The sequence below is a fragment of the Platalea leucorodia genome, assembly GCF_965183815.1.
Source record: "Platalea leucorodia genome assembly, chromosome: 4".
In the NCBI taxonomy this organism is placed as follows: Eukaryota; Metazoa; Chordata; class Aves; order Pelecaniformes; family Threskiornithidae; genus Platalea; species Platalea leucorodia.
The window spans coordinates 111,306,279-111,331,717 of record NC_138826.1 but is presented as its reverse complement, the minus strand read 5'-3'; the positions used below and the strand labels follow the sequence as shown (position 1 = coordinate 111,331,717).

The 25,439-nt window shown below is 37.4% G+C and overlaps 1 protein-coding gene across 2 annotated transcripts in view; it reads left to right on the top strand.

Annotated features, from left to right (window-relative positions):
* Positions 1-25,439, top strand: part of KIF21A (kinesin family member 21A) — a gene marked incomplete at both ends in the record, with an annotated part of 92,410 nt that overhangs the window by 27,840 nt on the left and 39,131 nt on the right. For both annotated transcript variants that reach the window (XM_082308767.1, XM_082308766.1), the window contains 10 exons: positions 4,719-4,941; positions 6,268-6,450; positions 9,696-9,845; positions 10,565-10,699; positions 13,870-14,037; positions 15,873-15,988; positions 19,462-19,657; positions 20,446-20,635; positions 21,378-21,441; positions 22,332-22,535. In XM_082308767.1, the coding sequence (XP_082164893.1) occupies positions 4,719-4,941; positions 6,268-6,450; positions 9,696-9,845; positions 10,565-10,699; positions 13,870-14,037; positions 15,873-15,988; positions 19,462-19,657; positions 20,446-20,635; positions 21,378-21,441; positions 22,332-22,535 (1,629 nt within the window). The remainder of the gene's footprint in view (positions 1-4,718; positions 4,942-6,267; positions 6,451-9,695; positions 9,846-10,564; positions 10,700-13,869; positions 14,038-15,872; positions 15,989-19,461; positions 19,658-20,445; positions 20,636-21,377; positions 21,442-22,331; positions 22,536-25,439) is intronic.

The window sequence follows — 25,439 nt, the reverse complement described above, 5'->3', positions numbered from 1 at the left end:
CAAAATAAAAAATTCACTGGTCTCATCTTGTTTAGTATATAAAATGGGATGGCTTGATCATAGATGTGTGGAGATTCCTGGGGAAAATTAGATAATGGGGAGGTTTTTAAATGAACGGGCACAGAGATAAAATTGTTCAGTAGCTGAAAGGGGATGTGTGTGTGTGTGTATGTATATCTGTCTTTATCCTTATATATCTGTATATATAAATAATATATATTTAAATCACTGGGACAATTTTCCATCTCTAGAAATAAACTAAGATGGGATGCTTCTCAAAGGGATATTACGATATTATCTAGTTTGAAGAGGAATCAATTCTGGGAAGCCTGTTGTCTTGCATAACACAGGGTATTGACCCAATGATTGCTGTAGTCCCTGAACTGTGCTATCTGAGTTTGTTCTAGCTGACAGTATTTTTAGCAGAGACATTGTGCACCTATTGTATTGAGAGATTAATTCCAGTACAATACAGTGCATTACTGCGCCACCACTGGCTATTTTAGCCCTCCCTAATTAGACAGGTTGTCCCAGTGTGCTGAGGCAGAATAGATTTAGGGGATTAAGTTTCATGTGTGTGGCCTGGAGGCTCTGCAAAGTACACGTAAACAAGAGTTGGGCGTGTTCATGCTTTGGAGAGGAGGAGAGGGAAGGATGCAAGGCAAAACGTTGTCTGGGAAGTTGCCACATCTAAGGAGATGTGATTGGAAATAGGTAGAAAACACTTGATTGTATACAGTTAAGAGAGTAACCTGAAAAACAGGTGGGATGGGGCCACGCAGAAGACAAAATGGGTGAAGTCAAATTGGTCCTGGAGAAAAATCCCAGTGGCAACCTACCAGTCTGGGAACTGAGCAAGGAGAGATGAACAAAATGAACTATATCACATTTTAAAGCATGGGCGCTGCCTGCTTTGCTGACAGAAGTGACCACATTAACACATGAGAGTGGGAAAGGTTTGGCTGTAAGCAGAAGAAAAAAAAAATCACTTTCCCAATTGATGTGTGGGGAGGCGGAGGAGGAAATGTTCCTACAGCAGTGCTGGAGCAGAATCTGACTTGCATGAGGACTGTTACTTGCCAGACCACACATTTGGTGTGAATAGTAAGACTTTGAGAGCCATGACGTTCAGGTAATCCACTCACACTGTTCATAAGTGGTCAGAAATCACGTTGAAGGTGAGGCATTTGCTGCTTACTCATTAAGGTTATCACATGAGCTTGGTGCTAAACTTATCAAGAGAGCTATATAGGTTTCAGAGCATGAAATATCCCTTGAGCAGACCTCAGGTTGGGTGATTAAGATCTCTTGTCTGCACATCCTTTTGGGGGAAGATGTCTTTCAAACCTGACGCAGCCGTGATCTCTCTCTGGTTGCTACCTCCCAGCTCCATGGCAGAGTGGGACATTGGGTAAGAGCAATTACAAAATGAGAAGGGAGTCTGTCTTTGGGCTGAAGTTTTCCTCATGTGGCCAGTCTTGCTTTGCTTTTCCTTTGTGCTCCATATGTGTTGGTGAAACACTACTTTTTCCTCTTAGCACTGCCTTCAAATAGTGGTAAGCTAGGAAGGAAAGACGCCATCATCGCTGCTGGGTCTCTGGATGTTGTGTTACAACCCAGGGGAAGTGATGGAGCTGGTAACAAGCTGCTAGTAGTGACCCAGATTTCCGTCAGCTCAGCTGGTCTCTGGAATGGTATCTTGCTGTGTGTGGCCTGATTATGGTCACACATAATGCACTTGCACCAGCGCGCTCGGAGGTGCTGCCCGCCTGCAAGGCAGGGAGCTGGCTGGGAGGATTCTCATGGGAAGTCTCTGCAGGCCAACATCAAAGCTGCTTGATTGACAGTCCTATCATCGCTATAATAATTATCATGCAAATCACTGATATTTTAGGCATGCTGTTCCTCTTTGTGGTCACTCTGAGCCTTTACTTAGTAGTAGAAAGGAGAAAATTATTCAGCACCTGTCATAATTGCATCAGTTCCTCAGCATAGAAAATTAATTAAAATTTTTTTAAAAAAAGTTAGAATGAAAATATATGCAGAAAAAGGTTTTGGTTTGTGTTGTGTGGGGTTTTTTTTTTTTTGTAAGTTGTCAGCCTTCATTCTACAAGTTAGTGCTAAAAGCCTTTCAGAACTGGGGGGAAGTTGGTTTTTTGGGATGCACAAGAGGTTACTTAATTTTGAAAATGTGTTTTCCCTCTTGATTTTTTAGAAGAGGTCTTTCTAGGCTTTCTCGTAGTAGAAAACAATGCAAGAAATACCTCTGGAGCTTTAGAAGCCCTCAGAGTTCATGCTTGTAAGACCAGTTGATTGCCTTTGTGCTGTCTGCACTGGATTAGTGAAAGAATAAGAGTGCTTAGCCTTAAGAAGCAGCTTGCCCTCTGACTGACTTCACTGCATTAAAATAAGGCAGTAGAATAACCTACTGAGCTGGCATTTTCTAAATATTAAGTGTTATAGACAGCATGCTACAATGTTTAATTTGCTCAACTTTCCAGTTGTGTAGAATGCTTGTGGGAAAGGCATATGATTAATTTTTTTGAAGACTTTCTCTACCTAGAAATAAAAGCTGTTTTATCACAAAATCTTCATTAATTTAGAAGAAAGTAACTTTATTACGATTTCTGTACATATTTGTTACAGGTGCTAGTGGATCAAGTTGGTTGTTAGTGAAGGAGCTGTATAAATCCTGAATTATTTTTAGCATTCTTATTTAAAGGAAGAAAACTTATGATAATGATTATGTTATTAGAGAGAAGATCTGTGACCTATATAACACACTCCATGTCCTTAAATGCAAATACTATTTGTAGAATATTTATGCCTATTTTACACATCATATAATTTTTCCTTCAATGATATTTTTCAAATATTTGCCTGATCGTTAATGAACTTTCCGTGAAGGAATTAGTGTGCAGAAAACCTTACAAATAAATTGTGGTTATTCTCTAGTGTCACACAGTGGGATATAATGAAACCTTTAGAACAAAAATTCTGAGAAGTACTCCTGGCAGCGATGCACATCCCTGGGTAAAAAATTTGTAATCTGCAATAAAAAGAAGATATATTATGCTCAGTGTGATTTGTACAGGATATTTCTAGCTTGAACTAAAGTATTTGTGTGCTGATATAATTTGAATTAGTCTGCAGCAGTCCACTCAGTTGTTGGAGACTAGCTCTCTCCGCATCAGCAAGCATTGGCACGGTCGCAGTACATCAGTGGGTAGCTTTGGGCCCTTATGTTTCCATTAGATTTTGGAACAAATTTTGTGTGTTTGGAGTGGAGTGTTTTGGCCTAGTTTCTTCTGAAAGGGGTATAATTTGTGCACGCTGATACTGCTCTGTGATCCAAACCAACATGTGGTAAGTGAAGATGTCGGGGGAATTTTCTTCAAGACAGCACAGCTACTCCAAACCAAACACTAATGTAGACATGGCCCTTAAAGCATGGAATATGAAAGGAAGATGTGCCTTTAAAGTATACTCTGTGTACGCAGATCTTCAGCTTTGACATTGTGTAACTAAAAGTAGCCACAATGAGGTAAATACAGGTACTTGAAGTTTGATATAAATGGAGAATCTATATAAAATACTCCATGATTTTGTTTGTATGTAGCTGTACGGCTGATGTTTTATCACCTGTACATATAGCCTTATTTGTCCCCTATCTTTTAAGCTGCACACTTTGTTCTTTTTTAATTTGTTGCTGCTTTGAGAACTTGGAAACACTTTTTTAAAACAAAAAAGTAATTCTGTAAACAAATTATTAGCTAGAATAATATGTTATGTTGGCCAGAGTTTTTCTTCCTGATAGTTAACCATTAAACCAATTGAATCACAAACTTCCACAGTCGTCTTTAGTCACAGAGCCAGTACATGAATTCAATTTTGACAAGACTGCAAGAGTGTTAAGATTGCAGAGGAATTAATAAAATGATAGAATATAAGAAGTCCGAGATGGCTATATTCTACAAAGTAGTTTGTCCGAAACAGAAAAAACTAAAATAAAAGCTAGAATTCGTCTCAGTGGGGAAATAATGAGGAATGAGACACTCTTACCTTTAGAACTTGTTAGATATTGTTCTCTTTCTTTCCTCTGAAGGTGTGCTGCTTCACTGAAACCAAACATTTCACAGAAGTGTTCTGGCTGTGACCAAAGCTCCTTTCCTGTCAAAGGAAAAGAAGAAATGTGAGCCTTCTCTTTGCTCTCGTAGCAAGGAGGCTTTAATTTAAGATGATACGTAGGCTTTGGGGGTCCTTGCTCCCAAGTTACTACTTAAACCATCCTGCATTCTTTTCATATTTCTGCTGCTATTAAAAAAAAAAAAAAATCCATTTTTACAATGAAAGCATGAAGAAGTCTGATAAAACCGGAAAGCTTGATTTCAAAGTCTGAAACAGATAGTGCAAGTAACTCTTTAGTAATGCATAGTATACATACAGAAACATTCAGAGTTCTAGGCAGGTCATCAGGTTGAAGTTGTTAGGTAAACCTTCAGGGAAGATAACGTCATTTGCATGAACAGTTGTACGAGTGGGTTTCTGATACAGTCAGTACTGTGGCTCAGACAGCTGGAAGCTTCCTGGCTTGATGAAAAAGTCTCATTTTTCAGTCAGTAAGGAATTGTTTTCAGATCCCTTATTTACATTGTTTATATGCTCCTCTTTCTGATGATGAGAATTTCTAATAGTTCTTTTTGTCTCTTCCAAAACAGAATTAGACCACAGCTAGCTAAAGAGAAGATTGAAGGATGCCATATTTGTACATCTGTCACACCTGGTGAACCTCAAGTGTTCTTGGGAAAAGATAAGGCCTTCACTTTTGATTACGTCTTTAACATTGACTCTCAGCAAGAAGAGATCTATATACAATGTATAGAAAAACTGATTGAAGGTTGCTTTGAAGGCTATAATGCCACTGTCTTTGCTTATGGCCAAGTAAGCTCTACAATTTTATTTTGAAGTATTTATTTTGGAATAAACAGTTTCTTGTAACCGATCTTTCTCTTAAATTTCGGAATGCATGAACCTGTTTTTTAGTGTCTTGGTTTTATTTTAAATGAGATATTCTGTTGGACACTGTTTAGGAGTTTGTATAGATTCTGTGCAGAATGGCAATTGAAACACGACGTATATAGGCAGTAGGTCTGGATTAATAGTAATGCTGAAAATAGCATGAGTCCATATAATTCCTAAATTCACCTCGATGCAGCAATACAAATTAGTGACTTAATCAGTTGGTATATAGAGATAGGTTGTACTGAGATTCTTTTCTGAGCAATTATCCATCCCGCTGCATTTTCAGATGCTTTTAGGAAGAGGAGCTTTTTTAAAATAGATCCTAGGGAACTTCAGGCCGCGTTGTTTGTTTGCCCTCATGGTGGGCAAAATGTAGAGATCAGATGCCAAAGTCTGAGAACTTTTCATAACAAACACACCCTCTTGGTACACTGGGAACACATTTTACTTCTCAAAGCTGAAATATCATTGAGCACAGAATGCGTTATTGTCTTCTGAATATTCCTTTAGGAATTGATTGCATGAAATTTGGTCTTGGATACTGAATTTTACCACTGTTATATGTCATATCTCAAGTTGCTAGGTGAAGTCTAGTCCTAGTGAAACAAAGCAGTTTGCAGATCCAGTTTAGTAGATTATGTTCAGCTGTGTGATACTATCTTTGTCTTAGACTTAACCCCCTAATTAAGTGAAAACACAACACTACCTTGTCTTCTATAGGACTCCACATTTAATTAAGATATTTTCCTAGTGAGGGTATACCTTGTATTTTTCAGTGTTGTCTATAAATGGAGAACAATGGTAATATTCTCCCTGAGATATTCAGACATGATAATTGAGAGTCATTTGATCTAGTTCAGTAGAGAATTGCAAATGCTGCTTCTGCCTCCAAAATATGTGTGTTAATTAGCAGTCTCAGCTGAAAACTTCAACTATTCTTTTGACCTCAGAGATGATAGCTCAAGACTGATGTAAGCATCTCAGAGGAAGCTTGTAGGGGAAAAGTTTATGAAAGATTGAACTGGTCCCTGCCTTCTTGTTTGTGATCTACAGATAAACAGTAGAGTTTGTCCAATTTGTACTGTTTATCCATTTTACAAAATGACCTGGTGTTTTGCATCTTAATATTGTAAAGATGACAGACTGACTTAGTCACTGTTTAGCACTAGTGTTCACAAACTGCATTTCTCTGTAATGATTTGGTACTATTAACGTGTTCTAGTGACTATTACTTTTTCAATTTAGACAGGTGCTGGCAAAACATACACCATGGGCACTGGATTTGATGTCAACATAACAGAAGAGGAACAAGGCATTATATCGCGTGCTGTTAAGCATCTTTTCGGATGTATTGAAGAAAAAAAACAAGCTGCTATTAAACAAGGACTTCCACCTCCAGATTTTAAAGTGAATGCACAGTTCTTAGAGGTAAATATGATCTGTGTTTGTGTGTGTAACTTCATGTATTATTTTTGAAAGCCAATTAAACGTTTTTTTTTTTTTTTTTTTTTTTTTTCTGGTTGCTACTTCTACGTTCTTTTCCCACGAGATGTTTTGAATTAATTTTAAAGATTTCAAAAGGAAATTTTATGGAATTTGCTTCAGCTCTTCAATTTATGAAAAAGAGCCTTTTTTATCTTGTTCCAATTATTTTAGTAGTTTCCTTTGCAGTGTTATTTTGAAGTGTAGGAATAGTTATATTAGTCATCATTTACCCCTTTCTGCAGCACACACTTTTTTGTGGGGCCTGTTGCTCTTGCCTGTCTGTAATTCTTTACAAAACTTTAAAGCAAAAACTATAAAAAAATCAATTGTACTTTGTGCCTTTGAATAGTGACCATGCTTTGCCTGCTTGTGTCACTTTGCCATAGATTTCTTTAGCTTTCAAAATCTGTTCAGGAGACTTGTTATATTCCTTTCACCAAAGAAGAAGCCTAGCATAAAAATACTTATTTCTATGATCCCCAGTGGTTTAGGATTGGGCTTCTGTGTCACTGTTCCCTCTTTCATTAGGCTGAGAGAAAAACTGGGTCAGTGCTGTGGAAAAACTGTTCCCTTTGTATTTTCTCGTAGACACAGCTCTGGTAAGAGAGGCCATAACATCTGTGATCTCTCCAACCTGCAGCCACTGTTGGTTTAAGTCTTGCAGCTTTTATGCTGTGTCTCCTGCCCATGCAACTATTTTTTAAATTGATTGATTTGGGTGTAACATATTTACATTCACTACCAAGCTGCAAAATCTGATCCTTTAAGCACAGGAAGAGGAAGAATCAATTTAAGGAAGAGCAGTGTAAATGTGTATTACTTAGTTCAGTATATGTAACTTTATCTACTTTGGGGGGGGGGGGGGAAAACCCCACTTTTATATTACCCAAGAGAAAAGCTGTTGGTTTTATTACTGCTGAAGTAAACTAGGTCCTTTAGTCATATATTCCTGTGATTGTTTTAAAGATTAACAAGCTGGCATTAGTTTTGCACTAGTATAGGTTTGTCACTGCCAACCTTAAGCAGAGCTTTTTGTTGCTTTGGCTAATGTTTGCCTAGAGAGAGCCTAGGCTTGAGCATGGGCTGTGGGAATGCTGTACTCTTCTGTTCTCTCTGAGCACCGGGGAGCTGCAGCTTCATTTCTGCTTAGGCGGCTGCAACAGTAGTAGTGTAAGGAGTAATAACCAGTGTAGTTTCTGAATTCCTTGTGTTTTTTGACATAACATTACAAATGTGACTGTGAGAGTCCCAAAATACAGAGCAGCAATTGAATGTTACAGTGAAAACGGTACGCAGCCATTACAATGTATTTCAGATAAAATGTATGTTCTAAAACCTGTCTTGTTTATCTAATTTAGAGAAAAGTTAAATGACATATATAATAGTTTCTACCTTAACAAAATGTTGCTTTTTTTTGTAATTTTTTAAATTGTACTGAGGCTAAATTAGAGCTTTCCCAGAAAGAGCTTTTTCTGATTAGGTCCGTGTTATACACTGCGCTTGTATCAAAAGTATCCTCTTCCTCCCATCCTATCTGCCATTAGGGCTGGATTACATAAACAAGAACTTAGTCATGGAACAAGTTGAAGCAACATTTTATTTTGGAATAACTTTGAAGTCTGACAGCTGGATAACTATTGGGAGCAGTGATTTCTGTTTGCTACTTTCTTGCTTTTCTTTAGTTTGCTGCAGTCTGCCTCTCTTAACTCCTTGCTTTCCTGCTAACTTTTCCAAAAGACAGGCATATGCAGTCCCATGCGATTGTAGGTGCATTATCAGGATCCTCTGTAAATTGTGGCATCAGTTTGTTTGCACTTAGCAAGGTAAAACATTAGTAAGAAGGTTCCTACTTAGAATATTTGTACCTAATAAATATAATTCCTTTTTAATATGTAAAGAATTAAAAGCATCACATGCACAAATGCCGAGCCTTTTCTTCTCAGGGATGGATTTTCACTCATGAGAGGAGAAAGCCTCTTGCTTTCAGTGTATGAGAAAGTACATTGGGTGAATACACATCTACTGCAGTGGTTCTTTGGCTTTTACCTAGGGACTTTGATCAGGGATTTAATCAGTCTTCTGGCCTAAGCTCTGCTGAAGTGAATTGGTATAACCGAATTGAAGACACTGGAACTGTTCCAGTGTACATCAGCAGAGACCTGAGCCATGAGATTCCCAGTGGGATGCTGCTCTTTCTATTTTGTGTATTTTTTTTTGATGTTTGCCCTGATATCTTCAATTGGATCTAAGCACCGTTCCTAAACCCCAGAACATTCCTATGAAATGATAACCTATCTCCTCTAACACTGATAACTGCATAGTAATTTCTGATGTCTTTGCTGGTTCTGATATCATTTATTGACCTAAAAGTCTGATGTGCTTAATGATACTGAGTTGAAAGACTACTAAATGTACATATACTTACCTTCAGGAGACCCAGTGAAACAGGCAGTAAACATTAAGCATCCTGAAACATGTAGTAAACAGTTGCTGTTACTCATACAATTGTGCCTGAAAGTTGTAAGTGAATCTGGGGCACCAAAGCGTAGGTATTGTATGGAGGAAAGTACAAAAGCTCTGCTCAGGAAACCATGACATAGTACTTTTGGCCTGCTGGTTGGTGTCTTTAATAAGCGGCTTGCACAAAAACTATTATGTTAAATTCCTTCCAGGGCAGGAACAGTTTATCTAAATGAAAGAGACATAGAATTATTAAGGTGTGAGAGAGGAGATTAGAAAAGGTGTGATGGCAGGGAGAGCAAGTGGAGTGAGTTTGAAGTGCTTTGACGAGGGTGCAGCCAACTGAATCAACAAAACAAAAGCCGAGCCCAAGGTCACACCTGAAGACAGCAGGTGCCTGCCACAGAAACCACTGCCGCCGTTGTTCTGCTGGCACCGGGTGCCTCCCCTTCCCTGATCCCACCAAAGAATTTTCTCCAAGATCTGACAGTGTGGAGGAAGTTACTGCTTCTTTGGGTGGCATAATGGTAAGGTGGGCAGATGACTTAATTTGCAACAGCTCTGTCTATCATCCTGTTGTCCTTGTAAGTTTGGATTCTTCACAGCATCCTTTTTTGAGAGCCTTGGCATTTAGATTTTTAGAACCTTGTGTTTGTGCCACGCACAGATTTGTTAGTCTTTGGAGGAATTCCTAAAGTAATATACATTTTTTGTCTTTTTCTCCTCAGCTTTACAATGAAGAAATTCTTGATCTGTTTGATACCACACGTGATATTGATGCAAAGAATAAAAAATCAAATATTAAAATACATGAAGATTCAGCAGGAGGAATTTATACAGTGGGTGTTACAACCCGAACTGTGAATGGAGAATCAGAGGTGATGACTGAAAAATAAATCACTCTGTAGCATACCAAGTGCTTTCTAAGGATGTTGTTTGTCTGTTTTCATAAGCAGTTAAAAATAGAGGTTATGCTTGCTAACATCTGCATCTCAGACAATTTAGGTGTAAAGTTTAGCTGAAATTTTTATTTTCTTTAGTTTCTATAGACTTAAATCTGATAAATGTCTGATATGAAATGCATATCACTTTCACTTAATGCTAGAAATAGGCTTTGGCTAATAGTATAGTTCCGCTGGGAGAGAAAATTTTGGCATGTGTGTAAATCTGATCTCCCAAATCTTATGTTATTTTTCCCATGACAGGAAAGCTTTGCACGATGACTGATGTGATGTAAATTGCCATTCATTGCTGTGTATTGCAAATCTCAATACAAATGTTATTGTACTGTACATTTTTGAAAAAAGTACAAAAGTCATCCGTTTTTGCCACAGGTGAATTGAAGGAAGATGGCTGTGTTACTGCCAGGGGACAGTAAAAAGAGGGGTACAAAGACTTAAGTGTTTTCTTTCAGAAACCACACAAAAAACCCTTTTAGTTTGCTTATTTAAGAATCTTTGTGCTTTTAGCATATAGGAACTGAAATCATAGCAAAGAGAAAAAGCTTATTTATATCCAAAATAGTAAGTGTTATAGGAACACTTTCTATTTAAACTGCAAGCAATGCAATGTACTTCTTTTTTTGTCTGTTTTCTAGATGATGCAGTGCTTGAAGCTGGGGGCTTTGTCTCGAACCACTGCCAGCACTCAGATGAACGTTCAGAGCTCACGGTCACATGCTATCTTTACTATACACTTATGTCAAACCAGAGTCTGTCCTGCATTTAACACTGTACGTATCTTTGCTGTTACTAAACTTCACTTTAGTAATCATTTTTCAAAAGTGGGTATTGTTTTGGCAGCCACTGCTATTTGAATTGCACTTGGTAGATATGCTACAGTCATCATCATGCTCGATGAATTTGCTAAGCATTATAATAATTTGATTTAATCTGTGCATATGTAACCATCCTCTAGCCAGAGGCAACAATAAACTGCAGCCTCTTACATGAACCTGCCCATTCTCCTCTAGCATTTTCTTCAGTATTTCATTGCAACATAAACAAGTAAGAAAGTTAAAATGTAATTTGTCTTTAATTGGGAAAGCGTTTTTAAGTGTCTTAGTAGTTAGTGGGTTTAAGCTTGCAGTCAGCTAACTGAGAATGCTTGGATATTCCAGATTAAGTGTTGATATCCAACAAGGAGCAAATAGAAAAGCATCTGTTTCTGAAGCTTAGCATATTTATTTTAAATGGATATATATTTGGGGTTCAGACGTGTTGTCAAGTCTATGCACTTAACCTGAAATTTAAACTATGAATGTACATGGAGCTGTTCTGTAGGATTTTTTTTTTTCATGCGAATATTCAGTAGTTAGTTACTGTTGGTGTATCTCGTAAGGAGGAGAGTTCTGAATAAATCCATACTACTGAAAACTACAGTAGCTTCAGGGAGACTTAATTTGATTATTCTAAAGGTACCAAAATTTTTAAATATTTTGGTGAACTCCTAAGTACGTGGCTAGCATTTTACACATAGATATATTTTTAAGCATGTGGAACAGTGAATTGAATTTGTAGTGCTTTTTTGGGGGGAGGTTTTTGGGGTTTTTGTGTTTTTTGGGGTGTGTGTGTGGTTTTTTTGGTTTTTTTTGTTTGTTTTTGGTTTTTTTTGGTTTTTTTTTTTTTTTACACTACAAATAATCATTTGCAGGCAAAATGAGGGTTGCTTCCTGGTCCTTTGTGGTATGTAGACCTGCTTTATAAGCCTGTTGAAAACACTTCTTCACGCTTTCCACGCTAAAACTGTGGACCTGGTGGTGTGGGCAGCTGTCTGTCTTCTCACTTGCGAGGGGCTGGCATCACACTTAGAGCCCAGACAGGGCACCTCAGTCACTGCATAATGACACTGTCTGCTCAGAGGTTTTGTTGAAAACTGTCCATGTAGCCGGAGAGTGAGATAACTCGCCTGGGAGCAGGCTGTCAGCACAGCAATCCACCTGTGCTGGTGCACTTGCAACCTGCCCCACCAGCTGAGCCACCCACAAGACTCTTGCCTGGCCCTGTCTGGTTTTTAACAGAGGTTTGTGGCCTTTTGCCTTGTGTCAAAACGTGTTTTGTTCCTTCTTTTTTTGGGAATTTGACTGTCTGGAGCAGGACATTGCTGGATCCTGAATCTGAAGACAGCACCCTCTTCTTTCCCTGCAGTATTTAGGAGTAGAGATTAGACCTGACGTTGGCCTCTGAATGCTCCTTGAATACAAATTAATACGAGCCCTTATTGGGTGGCCAGGAGAGCTGCAGCTCAAGTTTCTGTTGTTGCTGTTGCCTGTAGACAACCATTTTGGGAGACCTTTGTTACCAGGGCAACACAGTTGCTTGGATGACGGTGTGGGCTCTGTGCCTCTGTCTCTGTGCATGGTCCTGGTGCCCGGGGTGGGCAGGCAGCCAGGGCTGCGGTGCACAGACGCGCTGCTCCTCACGCTGCCTTCACACCATCCGTGCTTCTCAGAAGTTTACGGATGTATGTTTGGTTTACTAAATAAGCGAGAGAGAAAGGATGTGTTAATCCTTGCAAGAAAGAGAGAGTGATCCACCAGCAGTATAAATGTCAAAATAGCCAAAAAGGTGTGATACTCCAGTCTCAGGGAAGTGGCACAATTCCTGTTCTCTTCTGAAACTGCTACAAAAGGAGATCACTTAAGAAGCACGAGGTGTTTAACTACTGTGCGAACAGTTTGGTCTGCAGCCACAGGCATTACCCCTTGCAATAGCGGAGGGAGCTGTGGGCGAGCTGACTAAGGACATAAAGATTATTGCCACAGAATATCTGAGGTTTTTCTAAAGAAAAAAACAAAACAGTCCATGCTTACTGTGATAGAATATTACTAATAAAGCCTGTAGCTTGGGCTGTGTGAATATAAGTCCCGTCTACACTTGATATGTGCCTATTACATGCTGCCATGGCAAGTAGGTAGAAATTGCCCTGCAATGGGTATCTTAGCAGGAAGGTCAGGAACTGAGTGATTTAAGGATTTCTCATTCAGTGTTGCTTTCATGACAACAGGTCTAACTGCACTTAGAGTAAAATAAATCTCCAGAGCATGTGGTACAGCTACACTAATTGACAGAAAAAAATTTGGGATTATATAATGAGAAAGGATAATTTTACTGCTGTGCTTTGGGATGTGAAGTGGACAGAGGCCGAGGCTACAGTACCTGCGCGTAGCGCAGTGTGTTCCTGGGCAGACTCACTGCATTGACGGAGGCATGTGTCAGGTGCCAGTCATTACAGCCTACTTGGGGCGGGGGGAAAGAAAGGAACCACTTCTTTCTCCCTTATTCCCTCTGCTGTCCTTATTTCCTGGTCAAGTCAGAAGCGCTGGTGGAATACTGGCTGCTAAGAAAACTGGCTTAAAAAAGTAATTCCTAAAATAAAGTTGAAGAATCATGCCACAGGGAAGCTGATGATGGGGTTAGAGAGGTATAAAATCACGTATCTTTCAGTTATTTGGCAGGTTTTTGAACTGGTAGTTTAGGAGAGTAATATTATCAATACTTTTTTTTTTTTTAATTTATTTCTTTTGACAATTGATTTAAAACTTGCATTCCAGGAGAGGTACAAATTTTGTTGCCCAACATGCTGATCAGTTTTGTATTTTTTTAATATATGTATTATCCCGTACCCTGAAACAATTGTATCCCATACTTAGAAGTAATTGTTATATTGGTATTCATGTGCATCTAGAGCTGGGTCTTCAAGAATGATATGTTGGTGGATATGACTAAAATGGAGGCAGTTTTTTGAGAGATACCGATGTTGTTATAAGAGAATGAGTAAAGAGCGAAGGAGATGGACATTGCAAATGGGTAGTCTCGTAAATAATAGTTGATTGAATTTTGCAGTAGTCAAATGTTAATGTGAAAGATCTTACCGAGCTCTATGGGTTCTTCTTTATTGCAGGATAACGCCACTGATAACAGGATAATATCTGAATCTTCTGAGATGAATGAATTTGAAACTCTTACTGCCAAGTTCCATTTTGTTGATCTGGCGGGATCTGAAAGGTTAAAGCGAACAGGAGCTACAGGAGAAAGGGCAAAAGAAGGCATTTCCATCAACTGTGGACTAGTAAGACTATACAATTTGTTTCCATAAGCTGTTAGCAACATCTTCTCTTCCTTTTTGGATCACTTGTTTTTAGTAATCCCTAAAGTAGAAACGCATCATGTGCAGAACAAGGACTGTAGCACGAGACATAACAGACATAACAGTATATATTGATTCTTACAACCAAGAAAATGTTAGAAAGCTAGAACCCAGTACGAGACCCTAACTAGCAAATTATAGTACTTAAAACCGTTGTTAGTTATATATAAATATAGTTAAATATAGTTAGTTACTCTAACTTTTAGAAGACATTGTAGAGATAATCCTTTTACTTTTTTTTATTTTTATTCTGTCAAGACCCAAACAATTGGAGAACATTACAAGCAGTTTGCAAGGAGTACAGGCATGTAAAATGTGGGCAATGAATAAGATTAATTGATCAATAAATGCTGGTTCTTTGTTACAATTATGAAACATAACGTAAAACAACCCTAGGCAAAACACTTCGAAGTAGAAATAAAATTTTTAACTTATCACATCACCTCTTTTTTTTGTCTGTGTACTGGCTCTCTATAGAGTTTTTTTTTTTTAAGTAACTATTAAATGTTTTATTTAATTATGACTAGACTGAAAAGTAGTGATTATCAGTGGAGACTGTAGTTTTGCGCCTTTGTTTTGAGCTACTTGGCTGTGTGGAGGCTCTGTGCAATTCTCTTTTAAAGACTCAAAAATACATGTGTATTTTTTATATGTGAAAAAATGTCTTTTTTTCTGGTCTAATGTGCAGTACCAGAGAGGTATTCTGCAACTAGAACTTTCTTAGTGATTCTCTTGCCATCATGACAGTGGTTATATTCTGTAGTTATTCTGGTTATATTATATGGAAGAGAAAGAGAATTCAGTTCAATTTCATCATTGATATAAGCACAAAGCCAACAGAAATTTGAGGGTTTAGATGACATAGACAAATAGGATACAGAATGCACGAAGGTGAAAATCAGTGTGATGGAAGTAATATTTTTATATGATCACAAAACTTTTCATTTACAGTGAATTCCAGCCCTCAGCTTTGGGAAACAGATTGAAAGTCATTTAAACACTTCAAAGCAGACACAGAATGTGGTGTATACACAGTTCTTCAACTGCTGGATGCAGCTAGACTATTTTCAAGACTAAAAATTGGCTGTACAGGATGCCATCTAGAGGAATGTTCTTTAATTTGGCGTATGATGGAAGTACATGCAGTTGCACATTAAAAATAATTTTACAGCCAAATGTTGTTTATAAACATGAATTAGACTCTTTTAGCAATGAAAGAGGATAGCCATGGACTACATAATTTCAAGCCTTAAATGCTGCTTATATCTTCATCATATGTTCCTTATTTCATATCTGTAAAGGTAGTACATTTTCATATAAATGCCCCATATTTTATTCTAAATCTAGCATAAAGCAGATTGATAAAATTAATTTGTATGTATTTAGAATATGGTTACTGCTAGAAGTAGAGATCAGCTTTAATAATCATCAAAAGTAAATGTTTGCTACATGAAGTAGTTCTAACTTTAGTTTGCAAGTGACATGAGATATCAATAGATGGTGCACAAAAATTGTGCTAAGCACTTAGCACTTGCAGATACTAGGCTACAAGTCATCTGATTCACTGTTGATAGCATGAAAGTTTATAGATGTCTACTGTAAAATGTGAAAGCCTTCAGAAATATTTTTTTATGTTAACTTTCATGAGTATATTTGTTTTTTCACAATATGCAGGCCTCTGTTCACGGCTGTTTTTGAAATAAAACTACTCAGGAACTGATTCTAACTTGTGTGTTACATGATTTGGTGTTTTATAGCTGGCACTTGGCAATGTAATAAGTGCACTGGGAGATAAAAGTAAGAAGGCGACTCATGTACCATACAGAGATTCAAAGCTTACAAGGCTACTTCAAGACTCTCTTGGGGGAAACAGGTATGAAAACTAGAACATTTTGTGTATTTCATTATGTACTCATTTGTGTTCATCCATAATCTTCAGAAAGTAAAATAAACATTAAACAATGATAAAAATAGCCACTCTTTTTGTTGGAGGGAGGTTCCAAAGATAAATTACTGTCGTGATACAAAATGCTGGCAATGCAGGGAAAAGATTTTAAACAGGCTTTTTGCATCGTTCTTTTCAGTGCTATTGTAGCTTTTCTAGACACGAGGCTTCAAGTTACTTAGAAGTTACCATTTCCAGGACAAGTCCTTTCCGTGAAGACATCTTTAGATTATAGACAGCATAAATGGTAAATTTTGTTACTGTGTTATAGCCTTATTAATTACAGCATAGTTTAAACCTGTGATGAGTTTCTCCTGCAGAGTTTTGTTTTTTTTTTTTTTTTTTTAAATAGTGCTTAATTGTTTGCTCTGATCGCCATATGCAGGAGCTTCGAGTCAGCTTACCATAGGCACTGCCATCTCTTTGCAAAGGTTGTGTATCTCAGGGTATGGTGCATATGTCCACTTACCTGGTGTTGGATTAGAGCCCAATGAAAACAAACTACTGTATCACCAGAATTGTTTGTATGAACCTGTTCTGTATACCTGCTGCACAGACAAGGAAGAGAGGCTTCGGCCTCTGGAAACTTTGAGCAAACAGGTAACATTAACAAGTACAAATACAAAAGGGACCGTAGTTGAATATGTTTTAGCAAGGTAGTACTCTCATTCCTCTATTTAATCTAATATGGCTGACTGCTCTTTTTAGGAGGGTGGGAAGTTTTCTGGGCATTTCACAAAGGAATAGGGAGAAGTGGAAGAGAATTCTGAAATCGTTGCTCTGCTCTTGAGATAACTTCCGCACACCCCGCAGCACTATGAGGAAGTGTGAAGAAAAGCAAAGAGCAAGACAAAACAAGTAAAATAAAGGCTAGGATTTTCAGAAGTGCTTAAGGGAGGAAGAAACTCAAGAATTATGGAAAAAAATCAGCAAAAATCAAGATCATAGCTCTTCTAAGCTCTTTCTGGAAATAATTACAAATAGCATTTCATGACTAAATTTTATATCAAATACACTATCTCATGGGTGTTTTTTCAAACCACTTCTAAAATTGCCCTTTTGTTGAAATATTGACTCTAAAATATTTTCCTGCCTTAGAGCTCTGCTGCTCCCCCTCCTGTTCTTTAGGAGAAATCACATAGTTTAGTATACAATGTACAGATAGCAAATGCTGTCCCAGAGCATTTACATGGATATTCAGATATGTTCTTTCTGTCTGTTTCTGACTGATGTTGAATTTGTGGACACCCTCTGCTATCACCACCTATTTTTATTTACATGATATACATGCTAAGACATGTCAAATTAACAGTTTGCCGTTAAGGAAGAGTTCTACATATTATCACAATTTGAGTATTTTCTTATCCATGCTTTGGCAACCAAAAAGTGTGGGAAAGCTAAATTTTAAATGTGCTATTTTTCTTCTGGGAAATGAGATTATGGAACAGGCTAACAGAAATCTAATAGCCTTCCAAATTCTACTCTAGGTATTACAGTCCACATTATAATTTCTCTTTTGCAAATACCTAAAAAGTGATTCAGGTGAGATTGCAGTGAGGCCTGAGTTAACAATGATGAAAGCATTGTATCATTGTACTATTCTCACCATAATCCTTACTTTAAATATAATGCTGCAACAGTTCTGAAGCAGCATTTAAATATCAATGTTTCTTGAATTATTCAAGTAAGAATATGGAACATCGGTGTTTTTGGAAAGCATTTTTGTAATTTATAATATGAAAAATGAAAACATTCATAACTTTGGGGAGGGTATCTTAAAGAAGTGGTAAAATAAAGGGAGTAGAAGAGTTATTTTAAAAATTAGTTCATTATACAATTCAGATAGGAAAGTGGAGTTCAAGTTATCAGTTTTCAATACAGACACCTAGCAGAACCAGTCATCTGAGTTTTAGAAAAGTAATCACATTCTGAACTGAAAGCACAAGTAGTCCTGGTGTCAGAATTAAAAAATTATTCTTAATCTCAAATATTCTTATTTTGAGGACTAAACTCAAACAGTTGGGGAACTGACACAAAGGTATGCAGGAGGTCTGAGGAAGAGTTGCTGAAACTGAATCTTTCTTGTGTCCTCAGGCTAGTTACTCTTTCCCATTTAATTTTTCCAGTGTGTATGGTGAAGGTAATTGTTTGCCTCACAAAGGGTTGCAGGGATTAATTTGATCGTCTCAGTTTGAAATTATGGAAGGTGAGGATCAGAATCCGGTCTGCCTAATGCAGATATTGCTCCATTGCCCCAGAGGCAGTGCAGTCTTCCTAACACAACTACCTGAGCTTTCACATACAACAGAGAAACAAATTGCTCTAAAGCCTGGTGGGGAGGACTCAGTCTATCAAATGTAGGTGTTTTCCCTTATCTGTTGAGAATTTAAGCCATGAAGGCACCTTCAGAGTATGATCTACAGCTGGAACTCTGGTTCTGACCCCTCTAGGGTGTTCTCATCTGATGTGAAAGAAGAGTGTGCTCCAGGGAGCAAGGGAAGGGACGCTGGTTCCTCCATCTGCCTGTTGAATGATTAAACCGCTTGGTTGGAATGAAGAAGTTTTTGCTTTTTTCTGCTTTTGTCCCACTGGTTCTTGCTGATCTGTCTGCTCAATCTTTCATTTGTAGCAGGGAGTTATGTTCTCACCCTGCATATCCCATGATGGAATGGCTAGAAGGTGTTGTAGGAACCTGAAAGAAAGATGGTTGTTTATAGCCATCTCGGGCCTAGAGCTCAGGTCATGCTGCTCTTTGTGGAAGTGCTCTAAGCAGTGGTGGTATGAAACATGGAATAAATAGTTATAGCCAGATGTACTAAGGGTAAGTACTAGCTTTTGGGCTTCTGTTGGAGAACAGGAGATGATTTGCAGTGGAGAATTTAGGCAGTTTGGATCTTGGTAGAACCCGAGGTAGACAAAAAGTACCTTAGGCAGTTGTGCGCATGCATGGACAGCTAAGATGAGCATTCAGGCAACTTTCAGATTAAGTAGGTAGGAACCTCGGGAATTAATGAGAGTAGGCAGTCCTGACTACTGCGTGATCCAAATGACTGCCTAGGACTTTAGGTTGATCTTAAGGACTTAAATCTCAGTTTATGTATAATTAGGCAAACTGAATATAATTTGAAAAACATTTCTAGGAATGCCAATTAATTGCTTTTATAATTTTATATGTAGAACAATTAATGATCTAGCATCTCCTATGCTATGCTAGGGTGATACAAGATGTAACAGTGCTGAACTTTGTGGTTGACAGTCATCTTCTGTGAGTTAGAGGAATATTTTTCACAAATGTTATGAAGTCACTATTTTTGTTTCACCTTCTACCTGAAGACCCCTTAGTTTCTCTGTACTCTTTTTGTTCTTGATGTGTAATGCTGACCTGTGTTTGTAACTTGCAGTCAAACACTCATGATAGCGTGTGTGAGCCCTTCAGATCGAGACTTCATGGAAACCTTGAACACATTAAAGTATGCCAATCGGGCACGGAACATCAAGAACAAAGTGATGGTTAACCAGGATAGGGCTAGTCAACAAATAAATGCTTTGCGCAGTGAGATTACACGGCTACAAATGGAACTCATGGAATACAAAACGGTAAGTTCATGCTCTTAGGATTTCTTCTGCTTCAAAATGCTTATAGTTTTACAGCTTGTTTTTCTGTTGGCTACTTCCACTTCATACACTAAAAAAATTTGAATAGCAACCCTAACTTAGCACTTCTAATTCCAGTGATTACTGGAATTATGTTTTTAGAAAACTTAGATTGCGTCCCCAGAGAAAGGATACATCAATGAATGCCAATGACATCAAGAGATGATGCGTGCTATTTGCTTTTTGAAAGGCAAAAATTGACCTTGTCATGCTCAGCAATGAGAAACAGTCATATAAATGAATGTGAACAGTTATTGTGTAGTGCTTTCAAAAACTTACCAGACAGCCAGAACAATTTGTGTTTTAAAAATATATTTTAAATTATATAAGCCAAGTACTCCTACTACACAATGCCCATTTCTTCCTGAAATTTTAAACAAATGTTTTCAGCAATAAATGTGGTTACCAAACAGTGTCCTCCTCCTTTGTTATCCTTGAGATAATATCCTGATTTGATAAAGAATTGTCTTCTCATTTCTTAACCTCTTCAAGAACTTGTGTTTCAGCCTAAAATGGAATTACACGTGACTCAAAAGCTAAGGTGTTGGACAGACATCAGTGTTTTGAAAACGATCCATTTATCCATTGTTTTAATCTTTTTGAGAGATTATCTTTTGCTATGAGTGCCTATTTGGAATTTCAAGTAATCTGTGGATTGCCTTTGCCAAGTTAAAAATTTTTGATTTGTAGGTCAGCCTTTAGTAGTAATAAAATATATTTACTTTCTTAAGGGTAAAAGGATTATAGATGAAGAAGGCGTTGAAAGCATCAATGACATGTTTCATGAAAATGCGATGCTACAAACAGAAAACAACAACCTGCGTGTTAGAATTAAAGCAATGCAAGAGACTATTGATGCACTGAGAGCCAGAATAACGCAACTTATGAGTGATCAGGCCAACCAAGTGCTAGCCAGAGCAGGTATGCTGCGGGTGCGGGGTGTGCGTGGGGGGGTGTGTGTGTGTAAACTGCTTAATAAGTTCATGAACTTAGATCAGGTATATGTTCTTGCTTCATGGGTCCCTTGGAATGAAGTGATATCTTTGTAACAGTAATGTATCCCTGACAGGGATAGGGCCTCATCTAATTCTTTCCTCTGTTTCTGGAGACTTCTAGTAACAGAAAAAGTTTGGTACCCCGATTTGAACATTCATTTAGGACTATGAGCAACATGAAATGCGAAATAATACCTTTGGAGAGGAATTACTTGTATACTTAGCTATGCATGGACTTAAATATTTTGCATTGAGTGAGGACCTGGACACAGATGGGTGAATGTTGCCTTGCTTTTCACCTCATAGAATGATCAAGCAATTGACTTACCATGACTGCATTGTTCTTTTTGTGCGGTGTTTGTCAGGTTACTTTTGATTTATGGTACATGCATTGTTAAAAGGTGCTAATATGGAAAACAAATGAAATAAATAGAAAAAGTTACTTGTAATAATCGTGATCACACGATGCAGAGGAACCAAAAACTTAATGCAGTTTAAGGAGGAAATATATTTTACAAATCAGATAAGATCTAAATGTGTAGTCCATATGACTGTTTATCTTTGCTGGTACCTTGTGCCTAGTAGCTGTATTCAGATATTTATACTGTTATTGGCCTTTCTCAATCTTTCTCTTCTCCCCACCCCACCTTTCTCTCTGTCTTTCAAAGGAGAAGGAAATGAAGAAATTAGCAACATGATTCATAATTATATCAAGGAAATTGAAGATCTCAGGTATTTGCATAATATGTATTTGAGCAATTTTTATTAAAAAAAAACCAAAAACAAAACTCAGACACCCCCTTACCCCCCAAAAAAACCCAAAACAAAACAAAAACAAAAAACAAACCCAAAAAACAACCTAGAAATGTTAGCAAGTAAACACTTCAGCTGTTTTGCTGTGTGGGGATTACTTTAGGACAGTGGTCCTTCAGCTTCTAAGACCATCTGGTGTTGCTCTTGGCCACAGAAAATTAGAATGCTAAAGATGAAGCTGACAATAGAAATGAAAATAAGATGTTGCCTAAATAATGATGATGACTTGATATTGTTCCACAAAGGACAGCAAGAATTGGAACAATTGTTTTATGGTAACTTCATAACCTCATATATAAATGATAGTACTGAGAAATTGCTTGTTACAGTTTAGTGGGAAGGAAAAAAAGCATCTGCTTTTCTTTTAAATTAAAAAAGTATTGAATATTTTAGATATTTTTATTTCTCTGTTTCTTGGAGGTGTGTCATACAAAAAAAACCCAAACCCCAATCTGACCTATTCCCAGTTAGCATTAGAGCTACGTAATACTGTAGCTGTTGTGTAATGTGTATATACATACAACATATGTAGATATATATCTGTACATATATATGTGTGTGTATTTATTCAGACATTTATATTTATATGTTTTCTGTCTAACGTATATGATTATTGTACACTATACTTAACCCTTGTGTCAAATGGTCTCATCAAGGGATTGACTACACTTGTATTTTGTGAGACTTCACCTTGGTTTGTAGTTTCTTTTTAAACTGAAGGTAATACACTGCAGTTACAGATGCTAAAGAGTATACATCTCATGTGTTAGCAATACTTGTGATTCATGGTCTACATTTTTTTTTTTAAGAGCAAAATTATTAGAAAGTGAAGCAGTGAATGAAAATCTTCGACGCAACTTGTCAAGAGCTTCAACAAGATCCACGTACTTTGGTGGACCATCAGCATTTTCTGCTTCTATGCTTTCTTCGGAGAAAGAGACAATGGAAATTCTAGATATAGCCAAGAAAGATCTAGAAAAGCTGAAAAAAAAAGAAAGGAAGAAGAAAAAGAGGTGGTGTATGAATTATAATGCTATTTGTTTTCTTTTTATTAGTAAAGAGGTGTATTTTTTAACCACTGAGACTTTAAAATTAATTCGTTGTTGCTGTGTGGGTTTGGATCCTAAACTGCTTCAAACCCTTTTACACATTGAAGTTATAGGTGTTTTCCATCTTTTCTTCCAGCAAAGTATGCAGTATTTGTAGAATGAATGTCTGTTGTAATGAACTTTTCTATATAATTATGTACAATGGTAAAAGCACAGGTGCTCTCTGTAAATTTTGATATTTTATAAAAAATTTTAAAAATGCCTCTGAAATTCAACAGAAGTTTTCAAAAATAAAACTTACAAACTTTTTTCTACCATATGTCAGAACTGAAACAGCTTTCTGAAGAAAAGATATTCTGAATAGCTGGGAATTCTTTGGTAGCTCTTGGAATGGCTTCTTTTGCTTTATGTTCTGCTTTTATGAATGTTTTTAATTTGAGGTTTCCTAATTCTCTGCAAAATCATGCTTTCCTGGTTTTTGCTGTCCAGCTTCTCATCTACTAAAATGCTCATAGACATGGATATAAATGCCTGTTCAGACAGCAGTTAGTACAGCAAGGATCGGTTTGTGTACTCTGAGACTTTGATTCCATTAGAGATCTTTTGCTTTTCCTTGAAATTTTCCATGCTCCTAATCTATTACTCCATCTACTAATGCCCCTTCAGACTGCTTTTACAAGTTAAGAGTAAAACTAAAACAGTATAAGCCTGAAATGTAGTTGAAGTATGAAGTAGGTTTGAGTTAGTGATATCTGCAATTTGAGGTCCTATACCTATAAATCCATTCACCACACAAATGTCTGATACTTGTAGAGAACACTCATTTTAATAACAACTAGGTTCTTCCCTTGCATATTATTTTTCAGGAAACTCTCTTATACTTCTATGGGGATTTTGATAGATTTTCTGTCTCATGTTTGTAGGAACCTGAGGGGAGCATCGAACTATTAAATGAAATCATCAGAATGTTCTGGCCTCTTTTCAGCCAAACACTTCAATATGTTCTTTAACTGTAAATGCAACAAAGAGATTTGATTTTATATGTTTCAAGACATTATAAATTCAAGCATGCATTTAAATACATGCTTAGAGAGAGCCCCAGTTGTTACGTTGCAGCCTGAGTATTAGGTAGCAGACAGGATTGTGACCAGAAAACGGATAAAGGTTACTAGATATATTGAGTAATATCTCTTATTGTAGGAGATGATAACTTTTAAAAAAAAAAACACAACAAACCCACGACATTTGGAAGTTTTATGGTACATACAGTAGTAAGTAAAACTTCAAAAAGTTGGTGGTGGTTCCCCCCCCCCCCCACCCCGGAAAGAAGCTTCTGTGTCCAGTCACGTTTGCTCACACCAGGACAATAATCTTGTGAATGGGATAGAATGGGATAGCCAAGTGGTCTGACCCAGTAGGGACTACTTACCATAAACTATTTTTGAGATTGGCTTTTTATCCTAGCCTTATAGAATCAGAGAACCACAGAAAAAATTTAAGTTGGAAGAGACGTCTTGAGGGTCCAGCCTCCATCTTAAAGCAGGTCTTGTGTTCTATAGAATTGGTTCATACTTTTCAAAGTGCTGGTAAGGTTTGAATCTCTCTACTGGCCCATCTACAGACTGCTTTGTAAAAAATATTTATAAATTCCTGAGGTGCGTATGTTAGGAGAAACATTCCTTAGAAGCTAAGAAGTGTTAGAATTTGAGAGATTATGCATATAGTCTCTCATACTTGTTACCTGCAGAGTCCTAATTAATGAAATGCAAAGTCTGTGTTCAGAATATATCACTGCGAATTTTTATTCTATTGAAATTTCAGGAATTGGCAATGAGTATGCTAATGTATTGCAAAGGGACAATTTATCCTGCAGTTTGGTAGGGATTCTTTGCCCTACTTCTGTCCTTTACAGGCATTTAGCTGCTTCTGCTGTACTATTTCTTGTTAGGGTTGCTGTTCTGTTAAAGTTGTCTAACTAGCGTTTTCCTATTAAAATGGGATCGGTAAACCTAGTTACTGGTTCTGCCCCATCTGCTACCTTTCTTGGTCTTTTCGTTTCCTGGTGATGGGTCAGTATGATGAAAGGTGCATAATTTGAAATACATGCAACTTACCTAAATTGTTGTGAGCTAGGCTGAAGATCTAGGAGCCAGTTTCTGAATGAGCAGCAGGTATGTACTGCTATATATCTGTAGCCTTTAATAAGCATCTGTCATAAAGTTTATCGGAAACAGTTTACATGGCAGTAATGTTTTGGCTACTGAAATACTGACATGCTTGAGTGGAGTGTCCCATGGTGTGACCTACTCACCAGCAGCCCCAGAGCAAACCTCCCATGTCCTTTTCAATTGTTAGTCAGCCTTACATACCAGGTAACCTTTTTTGACTGTTGTCTTTTGACTTCTCTAACCTTTATTAAACTAAATTATTGATAAAATTACATGGGGTTCAGCATGTTGGCTCCTAGCTGATACTGAAGGAAGATGGCAGGCAGTATAAGGTGAAAAGGCAGCAAAAGCTCTTGCTCAAAACTTGCGCATAATGGGAGCATGAGGAATGTCAGTAGTTGTTGAAATTTAAGCCATCTCTACACTTGAGTCATGCAGACATTTCTTTACTGATACATCCACGTTCGTTCAAGAGGAAAAAGTACAAGTAAAAATACTAACGCTTTGTCCATCTCATTGCTTCTGATGCACATTTTTTGTTAATTTATTAAAAAATAACAAGCGATCATTGGCATGTACTTTTTGAATCCCAGAAAAACAAACTGCAGTTTTCTGCTTTTTATTTAAAAACAAGCAACAAAACCCCAAACCAAAAAATAAATGCAGTTTGAAGATTTTTATATGAATTATATTCAGAATA